At 43.3% G+C, this 17866-nt stretch overlaps 1 protein-coding gene across 8 annotated transcripts in view; it reads left to right on the top strand.

Moving 5' to 3' along the window:
* The window catches only part of DGKD (diacylglycerol kinase delta), a 60115-nt gene that overhangs the window by 8630 nt on the left and 33619 nt on the right, over positions 1-17866 (top strand). For 5 of the 8 annotated variants that reach the window (XM_069024629.1, XM_069024628.1, XM_069024627.1 and 2 more), the window contains exons 2-3: positions 8629-8739; positions 9411-9491. The exons of 1 other annotated variant lie outside the window; for it this stretch is intronic. In XM_069024629.1, coding sequence (XP_068880730.1) covers positions 8647-8739; positions 9411-9491 — 174 coding nt within the window. In that variant the 5' untranslated portion in view covers positions 8629-8646. Of the gene's footprint in view, positions 1-8299; positions 8318-8628; positions 8740-9410; positions 9492-14012; positions 14123-17866 lie in introns of those variants that run through there. 2 more of the 8 variants (XM_069024630.1, XM_069024632.1) reach the window with 2 other exon arrangements.

The following is a 17866-nucleotide window of genomic DNA, read 5'->3' as shown; positions in this document are numbered from 1 at the left end:
CACCTGGACACGAGAGCCCTTACATAGAGGAGGAGGAGGTCTAAAGCTGGCTGCTCTCGTCCAGAGAGAAGAAGGTTGGCGTGATGGCTGCATTACTACTGCTGAGTTAGGTGATTGATTATACAGGATCACTTCATTTGGTTTTAGAGGAGATCTCTTTGTTTCCTCATCGTCTCATTGCTAAGTTGAAAAGTTTTACATCTGATCACTGTTCTGATGTTGTAGTTTGGCTTTTTTCAGAAAGGAAATGCCCTCTTGATCGCATAATGCTTGCATCGAGCAAATTGCACTTGAGTCTTGCAAGCTTTAGTAAATTTAGCCATGTAATTTTCTAGTGAGGAGAGGTGATACCACCTGCAGTTTCCTACAGGGGAAATGTAGATACATACTTCCTATATCAAATGCATAAAATCACCCAGGGCATCCCCAGACCTGGGAGCTGAGGCAGGTGGTGCAAGCTCCAGGGAATGTCATACCCTGTGGGACAGCCACCTTCAGTGGTCTTTGAATGACAGAAATGTGTCTGATAAAACAGGGAGGGCGAGCTGCCTGCTCTTGGAACTGCTGTCAGCTGAGGCAGAGCAGAGCACTGTCTAGAATGCGTAGATCTATCATTGAGGTTTTATTAAAAATTAGTATTCTGGGAACTTGAGCCAGCTCCTTCTTTTCAGCTGAAAGTTAACAAAATGGTGTTCCCATGGCTGTGCTCATCTTCCTTGTTGTTGCTGGTGCTGATCAAGAAGTCTTGGTATGGTCAAAGGTATTTGCAGAACATTAAAACAGGGAAAGTGGAAAAACAAATTAAAACTTTGCAGTATCCTTTAAAAACTACATTAATAGATGAGGAAAAAAAAAAAACTTTAAAGCATAGGTTGTTTAATACATAAATATGGAAAATCTGATTACAACAGTTGTTACAGAGGAGATAAAAATAAATTCTAAGATACCTGAGTATTAATTAAGTGGTCAAAGGCCAAAAGCTGCTTTCTGCTCTCAACCTATTTGAATACCAGTTGGAGTAAAAGGATGAGGATTTGGCTCTGCATCTACCAGTCCCTACCAAACAAGGCTCCTTGCAGAATTCAGTAGCAGAGGTGATGGGAATCCAGACACAGTGGGAGGAAGCTTTCTTTCAGTCTCCTCAACACAAGGGCAAAGGATTCAGTTTTCTTCTTCAAGGTATAACTTTTGCTTTCCCGTGTCCTGAAGTTCTCATACCAGTGCTTTCTGCTGACTTTTCCTTCCTACTTGGCCAAGGTCTCCATGACGTTCGGTGGTGTGGGAAGGATGGGGTGGTTATGAGTGTGAGGATGAGATCCACAGCTGTATTCTGCACGTGCTTTCCCTTGCATTTGCTCTTCTGTGCTTGCACTGGTCACACTCCCCAGCCTGGTACTCTCATGTCAAATGGTCCTGACAGCCCACTGTGGTGAGTGCCTGGCTCCTTCTGCCTGCTGGTGAAGTGGATGGGGGGGCTTAGACACATGTTTTTTGGTAGTTACTTGTCTCTCTGAACGAATAAGAGTGTGACTTAAGCTGTGGTGGTGCAGGCTGCAGCATTAGAGGGTTCTGTGGATGAGCTGTGATTCCAAATGAGGTTCTATTGCTGCGCCTCAGCAGCAGAGCCACGTGCTTCTGAGTTCAGACAGGATTCTGTGGTGCTGGTGCATAGCTTGTGACAGGCGTGTCTCAGACCTGAAGGTTTTATAGGAGGTAGTGTGCTTTGACATTTTTTGTGTATGGGAAAAATGCCCAAGGAACAGATATAGTCATGTATATATAATTTTAGATGGTAGAAAAAATAACAGTCAAACTTTTCATGTTTGTCCTTAAATGTATAAAGCTCATGTTTAATTAGCACCCTTGAAAATTTTATTCCATTCCAAAATTTTCAGATAGCTGTTAAACTGTTGCCTTTTTGGCTTTAGTTACCTCTGTGCATGGGTTTGAGCCCTTATCTTCCAGCTTTGCTGTAGTTTGACTGGAGCTTTGTGCTCAGTTTCCCTCTTGTGATAAATCTGTTTGGGAAGGATGCTGGGAGCCTATGGAAAGCATCCTGAGGATTAAGCAGTTAGTGTGCCAGGAGTTGTCCAGCTCCTAACTCATCCTGAATCAGTGTACTGGTGTGTTTTTCATTCTCCCTTCTAAGTAGCTGACCAGAGTATTCATCTGTTGTAAGTACTTTGCTTGGAGCTCTCTGACAGAGCTCATTTTACTAAGGAGCTGTGCGTTGATATGCTGTATGTTGTATTTCCTTCCCCATATACGTTCTTGTGTTCTTTCCAATTGTTTTTCATTTGTTAATTTGTTCACTTTAGGTCTGTGACTGTACATCTCTTTTAGGAGAGTTGTTCATAATAGTAGCAGCTGAACCTGGTATTGAAAGAAGCTGGTTCAAAGACCTGTTCTTTGTTTATTGGCTGCAGCATTAACTAATGAAAAATGAAGTGTTTGACCATTTATCTGTGCCAAGGCAAATTAAAGCCTTTTCAGTATTTATTTGTTACAAACTCCTGTTTTTTCCTGCGGATCTGGAGAATGAGCTTGCATTTCCTGTTTCAGTGATATCTCAGCTACTCCATGGATAGGCTGCTGTCTGGGGAGTTGCAGGGAGGCTGTAGGAGAGCTCGCCGTGCTCGCCCCAGTCTCACACTGGGTGTGCCGAGTCCAGCTCATTCAGTGGGGCTGGAGGTTACAAAAGAGGAGAATTGGGAGAATGATTGTTAGGAGAGTTTTCACAGGCTTTCCCATGTGCATGTACAAAGGTCTGTGCTGTAACCCCCTTCATTAGCTGTAGTGCTCGGCTTCTGTTGTTGGGCCTCTGACTCACTGCCCCAGCTTCTATTTTGACATTTGATTCCAGCTCTGATTTTCTTTTCTTTTTCTCCTCTTCAGAAGTCCTTTTTTTGCTGTGAGTTCTCATAATGTCTTGCTCTTCCGATACCAGTGAAAGAAATCTTAATGTCATTTTCACTTTTTCAAGAGCAAAGTGCATTTACTGTAGAATTCCAAAACAGGACTACACAACCAGTAATTACCTTGTCCTCCCCTAAAGATCTGTATAGCTCTCTGTGTGTCCCATAGTTAGAATTGCTTTACTGATCAGATTTCACCTCTCCAAACTTCCTGGCGTTCATTTCCAGGGCGTGACCACTGTCTGGTGGAAGGATGTTGCTCTCAGATTAGCTTGTTAACCCCCTTGTTTTGACCTTTCATGTCTTGTTCTGTGGGGTTGGTTAGATTTATTCCTGTAGTTTCTTTGTTGGATTTACTGTGTTTTATTTGATTTCTAAATATTAATTAGTTTCATGTTTATGACCACAGAGAGCTTTTATGACACCAGCTACTAAAGCTGTTTTACCCACAACAAGGTACAGGACTCAGATTTGTACCTGCTCTAGCACGGCAAGGCTGTCTGGCTGTGTTTAAGCGCCTGCAGACCTACTCCTATCCTTTTTGCCATGGCTTACCCAAAATCAGTGACTAGATGAGGTTGTTTGGTCCCTGGGGATCAGCTGCCTGTAAAATTCCCTAGTAAGCATCTATAAAGATAGCCCAGTTCCACATATGCTTTTGCGTTTTGTTTTTTCCTCTCTGCATTTGGTGCTTTGTGTAGTCAATTATTCGTTGTTTGGCATCAGTGTTTTATGATACATACAAATAAAAACAGTGTGTGTCCTAAAGCTTTTAGATTTTGAAGACACATGGAAAACAGAAATCCAGATGCTGAGAACTTCGGGTTTGGGATTCTTTAGTTGCTATTTAGATAGCTTTGAATCATTTTGCTGTTACCTTGTATGTAGTTCTTTTTCCTCATTGGAAAGAAGTGTCAGTGGAGCATAATTCTTGTTTTAGATACTCTGCACTGAGTAATTGCCCCTGAAAATATGTTATGATCTCAGCAGTGAAATAAGTTGCATTGTTCTTCCTCTGTCTCTATCAAACATGGTTTTGAGCCTCCCTGTGCCAAGGGACACTTGCCAGCCTGACAGCAGGACACGCTTGATAGTCACCCTCAGTCTGACTAATAGGCCTTGTTTTCCAGATGAGGAAATTAGTTTTATCAAGAGCCCTACTTCCAAATGGGGCAATAGGTTTAAGCTTCAGGAAAGGATTGTCTGCTCCTGTGTTTCACTTGGTGAGCACTACTATGTGCAGGGGAACAAGGGATGTAATCTGAAAGTAGCTGAAATCTGACATGATCCTTCCTAACTTCTAGTAGAATCACTCATGTTATCAGTGTAGAAAGCACTTAAAACTGTGTAGGCTGTCTCTGACCTCCTGACATGGGTTCCTGGGTGCAAAGACACCTCATATGAGCCATGCTGCCGAAAACACAGCTGTGTCTTGCTGGTTTTCTGAACAGCTCCTGTTAATCTTTTGGCTTCATTCTTACAGGGTGGGAAGGGGAAGCAGTGAAGCATTAGGCTCTCTTTTAAGTTCTTTTTTTTAAGTCCTCTGAGGTGTTTGAAACTATTTCTGTTGAGGTCAGTGGCAAAACTTTTCTTTTGTCAGTTCAGGATTAGGGCTGAACCCTGCACCCGTTTTGACAGGGCAAATCTGAGAAGATACTATGTCTCTTCCTAAATATCAAGTTTTGAAAGGGGATGAGCCGGGGGGGGAGGGTTGTGTATTGCTTGCCATGAACTGAATATTTTTCTGCAGGAAGTTGCTGTTCTTCAAGGCCAGAGATAAATACTAAAATGCTAGAAATTGCCTAGGCCTTGCCTTTTAGCTGTCTTATCTTTTTAGACTTTTTAAGACTCTCTGCTATGTGCCGTGTAGCTTTAAATTGTCGGCTTGTTTGGTAACCTTTTTTACACTGATTTGAAATATGATAAAAGGGGGTCAGTGTTGAAGCCAGTAGCACATCATTTTACATTTGATCCAAGAAGATAATTCATTTTTTCATAGTGTTATCTCTCTGCCCACAGAATGCCATGCCACAGGACACCACACTGGAAAGAGACTCAGCTGGAAAGAAAACAGTCTGCATAGTTCCACTGCAAACAATTTTCGTATTTATCCTGGATAGGATGCACATAATCAAATCTCATAATGTTTCAGGGCAGTAGCTTTTCCCATAGAATCCAATATATGATACTAAAAATAGACTTAACACTCTCTTTTCATTATGGGAGAAGCAATTTCACTTTTACCTTGAATTACATGATGAATTACATGCCCAGTAATCTGATCAGAGTAGATCTTCAATTAAAAATCTGCAGAGAGGCTGGGGAACAGAAGTAACTGTTCACGTCCCCCCTTTTATTTCCTTTGTGTCACTTTGCAGTCAGGTCCTTTCCCCAGTTCATTTTCTTCAGCTGCATTCCTCTGCAAGTAGCAAGTCCTTTGGCTGTAAAGTCAAAATAGATGAGGAGAAAGGCAACGATGTCTGCATCATTTTATAAAGTCATCTTGATCTTATCTCCGGCCATTTCCGCCCAAACCCACCAAACTGTGCTGAGTGCCTATAAATAGCCCGGCTGCTCTTGTGCAGAGATGGGCAGCGCTGAACCAGGCACATGTTTGCTGTGAGCAGAGCGAGTGCTCCTGCTCTGGCCTTTCACGTCTGAGCAGGGTAGCTGAGAGGTTTTCTATAGGTTAGAGCCTGGCAATGATAGAAGCTGCTGCTTAGGGCGGGGCAAGGTGACCTCTGCAAGTGTTGCCTTTTGGTAAAAAAAAAAAAAGGTTTAAAAGAGGAATGGAGGAATGCACGTCTTGTGCAGAGGTGAGTGAGCCCAGCTGAGATGAGGGAGCAGGTGGGAGCTGAGGGAAAGCAGAGGCATTGTTTTGCTGAGAGTTACCATGATGGTGGGCTGGGAAAGAGTTTGGCTAAAGTGATACTGCCTGAGCCTGGGGTGTGTAAGGGCTCTGGCTGACCCCAGTTTAACCATAGCTGTAAATAGGCGTAGCAACAGAGCTCTGAAATCTCCTCCTGCAAGTTGCTATTTTTTGATCAGCCTTCTGGCTGACTTGATATCTTTGGGCTTTGCATCCCAGGAGTCTTCCCCAGGATTTTTAGTTCCTCTCTGATTTTGGTTCAGGGCTTTGCAGAGTTCAATAGCTGCTTTCTCAGTCTCATGTTTTATTTATATGTTTCTGTCTTAATCTGGAAAATCTCCTGCCACTTTCCCATTTTCTTCCCTTTAAAAAAATGAGCTGCAGAAATGTGTGATTTCTTTAGTGTGGTAACTTGGATGCTGGGACTCTACATTTCTCTTTGATACTTGGGTGCTGGAGGTTGTGAGAGAAATACATATTTTAGTGGGTTTCCACAGAGTTGGTTAGTGCTGTTTGTTCCACTTGACAGGTGGGGGATGGAGACACACAGAGTGAAAATTGCTTTATTGGGAACTCGTAAAAAGTCCATGGCAGAATAGGAGCATGAATGCATCTTTCCCAGTTCCACATGAGTGCCTTCAGCTCTGGCCTTGCCTTCAGGGTCATTTCAGCAAGGGATGCTGTTCAGTCGGTCTTTGCACTCCATTTTCTCTTGTGCTGAAGCTTCAGCTAAGATAATGTCTGAATTTTGGATTATTTACATAACACCAGCTCTAAGGTGGTTTAGCATTTTGTTTCTGGGTATTGCTATAGTGTGTTTAACTTCCGGACCCTAAAGCCACTCCCAGATACTTTATGCTTCTTAGAGTGTATTTCCACTGCTGTGTCCTGTGAAAACGACTGCCAAGATGCCTTTCAGTGACTGTTTCAGAGCTGTGGGGAGCTGGTCTGGGAATCCTTATAGGAGCTTAATCCTCGATTGTGCATTTTTGTTTTCTCTTTTCATTCTGCTGGAAGTACTGTGGAGTTTGACAATTCCCACTTGAAGCAGGCACACTAACCTGGTGTTTGCCTGAGCACTGGCAGGTACTTCTGCCATAGTGCAGGTGCCTTTGTGAAACAGACCACTGGGAAGTGTTGAGGCTTGGGGTTTGCTAACCTTGGAGCTGGCCAGGGCCCAGGATCCAAGGTAGATGATGTCCTTCCAGGAGACGGGAGAACTGTCCCCCTTTTCTCTTTCCCAACACAGTGGAGGAAGATTATAGTGGCTTCTATATCTGACCGCTCTCTTTAGAATCTGGTGGAATGTGGAGCCTGCTCTTTCCCAGCTGATTTGTGAGTAGAGGCTTCACCATGGTGGTCCAGACCCTGTGATCTCTCAGGCCAGCTTGAGGATGGCTCAGTCTAGCAGAAGAGAAGCATATATTGTCAGATGGATGTTTCTCCTTATAGTCAGCATTTTTTTCAAAGTGGTTTCTGGGGAAGCTTTGAGCTTGGCAAGGGCCAGTGTATGTGGAACATGTTAAAATCCGCACATGTTTCAAAAACTAAAGGCACACATAAGAAATATATATAGCATTTTAAAAGCAAGTTTAATGCTCTGGAAAGGGTTTCTAAAATGAACTAAACCCTGTGGATCAGTAAGAGTATGTATTTTGTGTGCTCTAGTAGCCTGGCAATGTCCATTTGGTGCTGTGTTTGTGAATTAATTGATCCTTATCAGTGACCTGACTGTTACAAACCCGAATTCCACTGAGACCTCTGGTATGTTAAAGCTGTGTCATTTTCCTGGCACCAAGATACAGAATAACCTGTCTTACAAGATTGTCAGACCATTTGTGTCCTGTGTTTTAACTGTGTGTTTATTGCATTGGGCTCTCTCAGCAAGAAGTATGTTCCTGCGACTAGGTTTCTTGTGGTACTGAGGCATGACATAGCACTGCTTGTAGCTCCTAGGCAGTAATTTAAATCAGGAATTTGAGGTTGGACATTCAGCCCTGACTTTTTTGCCTTTTGTCTTTCTGAGCTGCAGGTTTTGAGATTATTTTCATGTAGCTGTTGGTATTCAAACCTGTCCTCAGTAAAGGAATCAAATGGATTTGACAATGCAGAATGAAGCGCATGTGGATTAAATCCATACCCCCACATATGCACAGTATGTGAACGAGCATATGAGCCTGTGTGTGCTGGTATGTCAGTTTAGTTATAAAGCAGTTAAAGAAAAAAAGTCAGTGTGCGTAGACAGTTTTGGCACTGCAGCCCTGGGAAATGGCAGCTGGCCAGAGAGTACCGAGGCAGGGCCAAGACTATCTGAAGAATACCAAGTGCTGAGGTTGGATATAGCTCCTTCTTTGCTCTGATTTCACTCTTCACCCCCTGGGCTTGCCGTTTGCCACCTCTGTGCCAGGTAGATGCTGGTAGTTTCACAAGGCACAGCTGGAGGTAGAGACAGATATCCTGGGTGTGTATGTGCTGGTAATCAGATGCCAATTAAACGGAAGGTGCAATTACCTGTGACTGAAGTCCGACCTCGGTGAGTTTAACTGTTACACTCCCTGAGTCACTGTTAGATTCGAAATGCTCATTCAGTTTTAAGTTACTTATCTTCTTTGGTGTCGTGATAGTACTGGAGACAAGGGTAAAACCGCACCGCAGTGTGGGTTGTGTGTTCATGAGAGTTATCTTGTGAAGGCTGCTCAGTTTTGCTGAATGAGTCTGTGAAACGCTTCCAGCAGAGGGCACTGAGGTTACTGGTCTCCAGCTGCAGTTGTTTCCCTACGGGTGTGTGCTGGGTGCCTGTCAGTAAAACCTGTGCTTCACCCCTCTCCTCTGATGCTTTTGTAGACTGTCATAAAAGAGGGGATGCTGATGAAACAGACCAGCTCCTTCCAGCGCTGGAAGAGACGATACTTTAAGCTGCGAGGACGGACGCTCTACTATGCAAAAACTGCTAAGGTAAGGTCCTGAGAGTACCTGTGAGGCCAAGGAGGGAAGTCAGTGGAGAGGCTTTGGGCAGATGGGTGTCAGTGGGGAGGCAGCCTCACCAGAGAAAAAAGCTCTTTAAGCACTGGTCTTCAGGCCTTGTAGCTACTAGAAAATCCCTGTGTTTTGCCTCACACTTGGAAATCCTTGGTTTTGAGGTGAAGCATCATGCGGACCTGTGATACTGATTTTTCCATATTTTTTCCCCCCTTTGGTGCATGTTAGTAGGGAATGGACTCTGAATCGATAGAAGGGAGAGAATATGAATGAAAAGAGAAAGTGGAGGAGACAAGCAAGGTTAGAATTTATCAAATCAGAGATTCTATGCATCTGGCTTAGTATGTTGATAGTCAACTAGATATAAAACTGTCTTCTTTCACAAGAAGAAAACCTACAGTTATTTGGTGTTCTTTTAAAATAATCCTTTAATAAAAATAAAGTCATCGTGTTCACTGTCTGAAGATAGATCAGAGTGATCCCCAATGAATGGAACTAGACTTCCAGGTCCTTGATGTTGTTGGTGCTGTGTCTTTCCTTCAAATCATAAAAGGCTGTGATATAGAGCATGCTAGGTAGACTCCCTTTGAGTCTGCTGCTTATAGATTAGATTCAAGAATTTATTGGGATTTTGAATTTCTTTCCAGTCCATTATTTTTGATGAGGTGGATCTGACAGATGCCAGCGTGGCAGAATCAAGCACAAAGAATGTCAACAACAGCTTCACGGTAGGATTTTTTGCATTATTTTCTGTTCTTCTTGCATCTTTTCCCCACATCCCATCTCTTTTGCAGAGCTGAAAGACATCTGAACAATCTTCACAGCATCTTTCACTGAAAATAAAAAAATGACAAACTCACTTTTCTTTAAAATATGATAACTCATATTTGTGCATGTGAGAATTACCTCAGGGAAATACCTCAGGTTACTATGTATTGTGCTAAGACTTGGCATTCAGGGATTTTCTTACCTATAAGCTAGGATGGTTTGATAGAACCTGTTTGCACAGTGGGACAGAAAAATTTGTTCTGCTGAGGGAGTTAGAGGTGATGTTCATGTTTATGCTGGAGATCTTGCTAAAGGAATTTAGTTTTTCCCACAGGCATTAAAATATGTAAACTTCTTTCTCTGACTTTGTGTGTCTGTGTGTGTGTTTATATATGCGTGCTATATATAGTGGGAAAGCAAAAGGAGGAACAGAAAGAAATAGCACAGAAATAACTGTGGGATTGGTTCAGGATACTCATTACATGTGGAATGTGTGCTAAGTATTTGCGGTCTGGAAACGTGGTGGTGTCCCTGCTTCATTTTCTCCAGGCTCAAGAACTAGGAGGAAAAATGATTGTATTTCTAAGGTGCAGGTGTTCTGCAAGCTCCAATTTGGGGGAGTACCTGGCATGCAGAAAAAAAGCCATCAATGTCAGCCCTGCAGGGTGAGTGTCGAGCTGGTGAACAGCAACAAACCTCCACACAGCTCCTGAGGGGTTCGGAATGGAGGAAAAGGAGTGCCTGGGGAAAGGAAATGTTTCTCTGAGGCAAGGTGAAGCAGGGAGCAGTCCAGGTGGAGGGAGGAATCCCTCCTGATCCTGCAGGTGGTGACCAACACTGAGCAGTGTGCCTTGTGCTGCAGCATGAGTGACCTGCTGCTTTAAACATCTGTCAAAGGGTGTTTCTGTTGTGTAGCTGTAGCTTTTGGCTTTGCAGTGTCTATGTCCAGATAAAACCCCAACACCTTCCCAAAGCTTGAAAACACTTTCTACATCCATAGTTGGACAAGTAGGAGGCATATCTGGATATGGTAAGTAAATGTTGATATCAGGTGTCAGTGTGAGAGTACAAAGAGAAGGTTTATGCAGTGATTTGAGTAGGGGATATGTTTTCAAGAATGTGATGTTACCTATGACACAGGTAAATAACCAACAGAAAACTGCATGACTGCAAGGAATCCAAAGTACTGACAACAATGATGTAACAGAGCAAAGAGCAGCAAGACTAGGCCACCTTCTGATTTCCTCAATGTTTTTAGAGCTCAAGTTAAACGAGTCAAGCACCTCCATAAGCCACAAGAAGAAAAAGCAGATAGAAATAAAGAGGAAACATGTTTTTCTTGAAGTTTACCTAAGCCCCATGATAGACTGCTCAGCTGGAGACAGTGCACACTGTACCTGCTTGAATTTCAAGGTAACCCTTTACCTTTTACTGGCTAGGGAAAGCAGGGACTGGCAGAGCCTGATACCAGAGTCTTGGAAATAACTCTTCACTCTTGGACTCGGATAGGGCAGTCTGAGAGAGAAAATACACTGCTTCCTTCTGTCCCTAATGCAGTCTTCATGATGGAGATTAGATCTCTCCCAACCACAACAGTAAGCAGCACAGTAACAGTATGCTTACCTGAAAAATCTGAAGCAAAATCCAGGATAAAATGCTTTATTAACAGGTTAATAACCTATGGAGGTGCTTGACTCGTTTAACTTGAGCTCTAAAAACATTGAGGAAATCAGAAGGTGGCCTAGTCTTGCTGCTCTTTGCTCTGTTACATCATTGTTGTCAGTACTTTGGATTCCTTGCAGTCATGCAGTTTTCTGTTGGTTTCCTTTGAGAGCACTGTGCTTCCCCTCTGTATCTTCGTTTCCAAAATTCAGAGTTTTTTGATGCATTTTTTCCCTGTTTCCAATCAGTGAGTCGTACGATTGAGTTTTTCTCCTAAACTGAAAGTATGTAGCACGTGGTGTTGTAAGCAGAGTCTTAGATGTTCTGGTTTTCTTTTTGGTTTTCTGTTTTTTTTTTCAATGGAGACTGGTACTTGTGGATTTATAAAAGAGTGGTTTCTTTCTCAGAAAACTCAGCCTCTCTCCAGGCATCCATACTGCCTAATGTATAGATTCTGCAGGTCAGGATGCCTGAATGACATCCCGAAGGTCCTGACATAAAGACATCCAACAAAAACATCATATAAACCCCTTGGAGGAACAATGTGTATCCAAAACAAACAGGTAATAAGGGCTGACCAGCAGAAGAGAAACTGTTGAAAGTGTATTGAGAAGCATGGGGAGGCAGCATCATGAGAGGAGAAAACCAGAGCACAAAGCTTGTCCTGCATGGATAGAGGAGTAAGGTTAAAAAATAACTGCCAGTAAACCTTTTACATAGGGCATGTCTGACAGGTAATTTGTTTGCTCTCAGCGGGAAGGAGAGCAAGAAAAGTGAGTTTTAAGACACAGACCTCTTCCTCTAAAAAAAAAGTGTGTAATAACAAATTCCACCATGGTTTACTTGGTTGATCTTGCGTAGATTTCCTCAGTAAGTGTTTGCAATGGGAATAGTTTTCAGGACTGCTACCCAGAATTAATGGATAGATGACTACAGAATCGGCTGGGAACATGTGACATGGGGCATTTTTGAGCTTGAGATGTTGTTCTTAACAAACATCAGCTCCGTTCCCTGATGTGTAATGAAGAGCTTTATATTTAGCTATTGTTCCTTTAGGTCAGGCAGTGTGGCTGCAGAGGTATTTAACAGGAAGCCTCTGGGAAGCCTACGCCAGAGCTCTCTTCTCCCATTAGGCCTCTAGGTATTTGCTGGTTCTGTCACATCTCTGCCATCTCTGTCCTTGAGAGTCACCTGTCTGCACAGTAAATTCTTCTGGGATGTCTGGGCTGTGACAGGTGCTCTCCACGTATGATCCCTTGGTACAGTGGTGTATAGGTCTCTCAATAGTCCCTTTTCCTAGGGTTGCTGTCTTGCACAGGGTCTTGGAGAAGATCTGCTATGGCACAAATGCAATGATAACTATGTTGCAATGATAATATGTTGTCCTGGTAGTTCAGGACCCTTTATTTCAACGAGAGCAGTCAACTTTTAGCCTGGATTCTTGCCATCAGTGTGTGCTATATTTGTGCTCCTAACAAAATAGAGATCACAGCAGCATTGGATGGGTGAGGTCAGAGCCTGCCCTGATTTCTGAGCAGCGCTTTCTCAGCCATACCCTCAAAACCTCTTGTGATTTCTAAAAAATAGATGATCTGGGGTGACAGTGGATACATTTGGTCTTCCCAGTGAGACTTTAGCTCTTTCCGTGAACAGTTTTTTCTTGGACAGTGCAGTTCTGCAGTAACGTGATTTGTTAAGGTGCCCATGTAATGGACTAGCCTGCAGTTGTGTTAGGAGCATTAAAACAAAATCTGCCATGAGGATGAGTTCCATACTTTAACCTGGAATAGTGTTTCCTCAAGATGATGCTGGGAAGCCTAGGTTTTACTGATCTCTGTCTCAAAATGATCTGTTTTACCTGTGTCATGGATCTGAGCCACCCATCATGCCTGTTCTCCCCTTCGACACCTGCAAGGTTTGGGGGACACCAGTCACTCTCTTGCCTGTTGCTCAGGTCAACACTTTGCCACCACAGCTGTCCCCTCAAAAGTCTTTGAAAAGACTTTGGGTCATCTCCTTTGGCCCAGTTTTGTAAATGTTTGTGTGGTGAACAAATTCTTCCTCCTCAGACTGGTGTATGGGCTGAAGATCTGCTCCCTTCTAGAAGGTGCCAACTGGGTTAAGCCTGCTGCCTTCAGTGTGGTTGGTACGGTTAAAGAAGTGAGTCCTTATCAATTCATTGACCCATTTCTGCTTCGTGGAGGATTTGTATAAAGCATGTGTTCTTTAACACTAGTCAAAAACGCCTGTCATTGTCAAGAGAGAGCCTGGAAAGGACATCATATCTTTCCAGGTACACATTTTGTGTTCTGATATGATTCTCACGTGGTGGATTGGTAAATGTTTTCCAGTTATTGCTACCAAATGGTGTTGTGGACTTTCACCCTCATTCACATAACATGAATTACAACATTTACTTCTTATGCTGTCTGATTCAGAGCTTTGAGATCCCATAGGAGTAGGCTCCTCTGTGTGGAGAGGGAATTTTGTGTAGTTTGGTTTCTTCTTTCTGATGCTTTGGTGAAATGGAAGGTGGTTCAGAGCACGTTTTTGAGTGCCAGAAGCCATGTTAGTGACTCTTCCTCAGTAGTTAAAGGCTCTTCACTGGAAGAGGTGGAGCTTGAGTTCCTGAACTCCTGTAAACCCTTTTTTGTTGGGACGTACCTCTCAGCTCAGCCGCAGACAGGAAACAGCATATTATTACAGTCAGCGCCTGCCTCTCCACTTTGTTGCTGTCAGAAGGAAACTTATCCCAGCTCCTCCTTAAGCAGGCAGCTAATCAGCTTGTGGCAAGTGGAACATAGCTCAGAGAGACTGACCACAGACGAGACTAATCTTATTAATTGCATGTCAAGCAATCTGTTTAGGTTTTTTTCTGAGGGAATAGGCTGCTCTGGACACTAGTTTAGAGGAAGATTGAACATGAAAGGTAAGATCCAGGAGCGTGAGTTTTCTGGATTGAGTACTGGGAAACATGGCACCTATGCCAGCGTAACAGATATCAGGAGTTCAGGTTCTTTGGAATATGTTTGCTACAAGCTTACTGTTCAGGTGTTCTCTCCTGAGTGGATTTATGTAGATGAATTCTCTAGAACAGGACTAAAGGGAAATGAGCCTGCAGTACCATTGGAAATGCTGCACTCAGTTAAGAAATACTGTTTATTAACTGATGATTCACTCTGACCAATGTCCCAGGAGAGAGGAAATATTGAGGTTAGAGTAATACCTCTCTTCATGAGCACTTGCATGACTGGAGGCGACAGTGGTTGTGGTAGGCTGAGGAACAGGGAGTTGCTGGTGCCCCTGAATGAGAGAGAGCAATCATCTCTGAGAAGGAGTATGGATGTCATTCTCCAGCTGTATGGAAGCCTGAGGTGTGCTACAATTTTTTCTTATTATAACCTTGTTACTTAGTACTGACTTTATTCAGCAGCAAAGTTGCCAGTTTCTGTCTTGTGAAGTTTTACGTTCCTGATCTCCTCCAGAGTGTGTATTTTTGCTGTATTGTCCCAGGGCTTATTGACAGTGTGGGGAAATAGCATGAATTTTCATTTTGGGGTAAGTAACTTTTCCTATGAACAGAGGGCAAAGTGCTTGAACTTGGATAAAAAAATCAAAGTACTGACAGTCCTTCCTAATGGGGAGAGTATGTTGTTGATGTTTGCAGATTCATTCGCAATGGAGTGAAAGTGCCTTTGCCTCTTCATGATTTTGTGTCAAGTTGAATTATTGGTATAGGTGCTCTTAAGTTAAAATACATCCTTTTCAGCAGAGAAGGCAGTGATGTCTTCTCTGAAGAGTTTGGTTTTGAAAGAAGATAGAGCTGCTCAAGGTACAGAAAGTTTGCTGCTCATGCCTAACACAGGAGCTGTGTTGGAACAAGAGGAACCCAGATCAGAGGTTGGTTGTGCTAGTTTGAAATACAGGCTTCAAGAAAGAGCATGTGACTTATTTTTATGAGGAGAAAGAATATAAGAACTTTTGTTGCAGGAAGTCATAGTTGGACTTCAAGCTTCAGCTGATAGAGATCAGGAAAATCTGCGTGGTTTAACACTTGCACAGATTCCCAAAACTGCCCTGTGTGGCCTCAGCCCTCTGAAAAAAAAATGGAATTGGACATATGCTCCAGGGAGTCACTGGGCTTCCTAGCAAGGGAGAGGATTTTTCTCCCCTGCTTCCTCAACAGGGGGGTAAAGGGGCCCAGAGAGAAGGCATCAGCTGGGCAAAAAGACTGACTGATCCAGGGACATAGTGACACAGGGCAGTCCCAGGTGTCCTGAATTCTCACACAATCATGGATTGCCCTGTTAACATTTGGAAAAGGGAAAGATTAGAAAAGAGGGACTTCTGAACAGGATGGTTCTTCCTTGTTTTTAAACTCTCTCTTCTAAATTGGGCAAAATTAGAGCACGTGTTGGAAATTCAGATTTTGCTGGGGGTTGTTGTCTTTTCCACACCCATGTGTGTACATGTTCAGGAATTGTGCACTCTTTGCTAGTGCTTGTACTCTGTTTATATTGGCAGCTGTCAGAATTTTCCTTTATAAGCAAGTGAAAATATGAGTAGAGCCGTGTATTGCTGTGTCTAGAATCACTCTGCTGGTTTTCTGCCTCCCTTCATTAAGTGCAGCTCAGTCCCCATTTCCTGTCAGAACCGCTGCAGTTTCAAAATACTTTGCTATTTTAGTAGTTTGTAATCCAGACTTCAGTGCAGTTTTTTTCTCCTTGAGAAAAGGCCCTTTGGTAAACAGACCATTCTGAGTCACTGTTAGTCAGTGAAAAGAATAATTTAAAATCCTTTCATGTCAAGGATTTTTGGGACTCTTAATCTAGCCTCCTGTGGGAGGTGGTCATTAGTCTGCTGTCACAAAAGAAGGAAAAATCTGGAGAAAAACTATCCAAGAGAAGATAAACATGGAAGCAGAGTTAGAGAGTCTGGAAGAAGTTGCTGTGGGTGGAGAGATCTGGCAATTGCTACTGTGCGTTACAGAGTGACCCGAAAATATGCAGGAGGTTTTGAGGGAGATGAAACTACTGTAAGAAGAAGTCAGACTGAGCCTTGTCTGTTTTATTGTAGGACAGGATAGGCAGGGAGCTGAAAAGTGAAGGCGACTGTTTGTGAAAAGCTTTTGTTTTCCTAGAGGGAAGTTTACAGCTTCGAAATTCGTGTCTGCCCTTGTGCCTGAACAGTGGAAGCTTTTGTTTGATAATCTCTTTGCTCTTTGTTCGGCTGAGTTGGGGTTTCACCTACCTTCCTGAGCAAGACTGCAGATTTCAGCATCTTTTCCTCTTCCAGGTGGGAGCACAAAGGCAGAACAATGTGTGGTCATTTGAGAACATGTTCAGCTTTACATGGAAGCTGCTCTAGAAGGAAAAGGCTCCTTTTTATGCAGGGAGAGGCTTGCTAGCAGTACTTGCAGAAATGCTGCCTCCCCTATTTCTGATGCTTGTGATGGTGCATGAAACAGGACTTGTCTTTGCCTGGTGACCCAGTGTGGAAAGCTCCTGGGTTCATCAAGCTGTTGAAAGCTATTAATTTCCTTTTGTGCTAGCTAACAGCCTGCGTTCAACACCGCTGAAGTTAGGGGGCTGTGAGGAGCTGCTGCTAACAATAAGCTCTCAGTAATAGGTCATTTTCCTACCATGGACAAGACCTTTTGTTGCCCAGTGTTGTGATTTACTGAGACAGCAGCTCTACCTCTGGGGAGCAATCCTGCCCCTCTGTTCTCCATGGGTTTGCTTCTGTTTGAGTGAGTGGAAGGCTTTCCCTGAAATATCCTTTACTTCCCAAATGGGCTGCCCTTTCTGAAGGGAGTGGTTCTGTTTAGGAACTCTTCCTGGCAAGACTGTGTCCTTTGGAAAACAGGTAAAGGGATGCATGTGCATCTGCTGCATGAAGTGGAGGGTGTGTGGGTAATGGAGCTGTGCTCAGATGCTCTGGCACTTGGTACAGCCACTCTATCCACTCCCACTGGGTACTGCTCCATCCATGGAGATCTCTAGGGATTAACAGACCTGAACTACCAGGACAGTTTGCATTTCTTACCTGCTAACAGCGGACACAACCTTGCACACTCTAGGTTTTTACATTTGTTAAGTTGTTGCTAAAGTCTTAAAATCCCCTCCTTGTCTGTGCTCCTCTTACCAATTGCCAAGAACAGGAATGTGCCTTGTTTAGGACAGTTTCCAGAAGCCTGTAGGAATGTGACCCTGGTATGAGAGATGATAATTTTCCCAGGGAACACTTTGTCTGGTCTAGTTTCCCGCTGCAGCATGGGGGAGGATAGGGACTGGGAGAAATCCCAGATGGAGGGTCAGCATGAGTTGAACTTGACCTGTGGCACAGCATAGTGCTGTAAGTGCCAGTGCTCAGAGAAAATGCATTGCTGCCCTGGCTCAGGAGGGACAGATTGCAAGGTGAGTGAACCTAATAATGTAAAAATGTCCTAAAGAGACCACAACACATGCTGGACCTGCTTTCCTATGGAAATGAGCTTTCCTGGATTTTACAGATTGAAAAAACAGCCACATGGAAGGTGGGGATAAAATACCCAGTGTATTGTGGACAGAGATTTGGGCACTTAGGGCTTTGAGGAAAATCTTGTTATTGGTATTTGGAAAAAAAAATAAAGGAATTTGGTACAACTATAAGAACATTAATGACTTGTTTTATT

The sequence above is a fragment of the Aphelocoma coerulescens genome, chromosome 9 (assembly GCF_041296385.1).
Source record: "Aphelocoma coerulescens isolate FSJ_1873_10779 chromosome 9, UR_Acoe_1.0, whole genome shotgun sequence".
In the NCBI taxonomy this organism is placed as follows: domain Eukaryota; kingdom Metazoa; phylum Chordata; class Aves; order Passeriformes; family Corvidae; genus Aphelocoma; species Aphelocoma coerulescens.
Note: the sequence above shows the minus strand (reverse complement) of the source record. Positions and strands in the feature narration are given on the sequence as shown.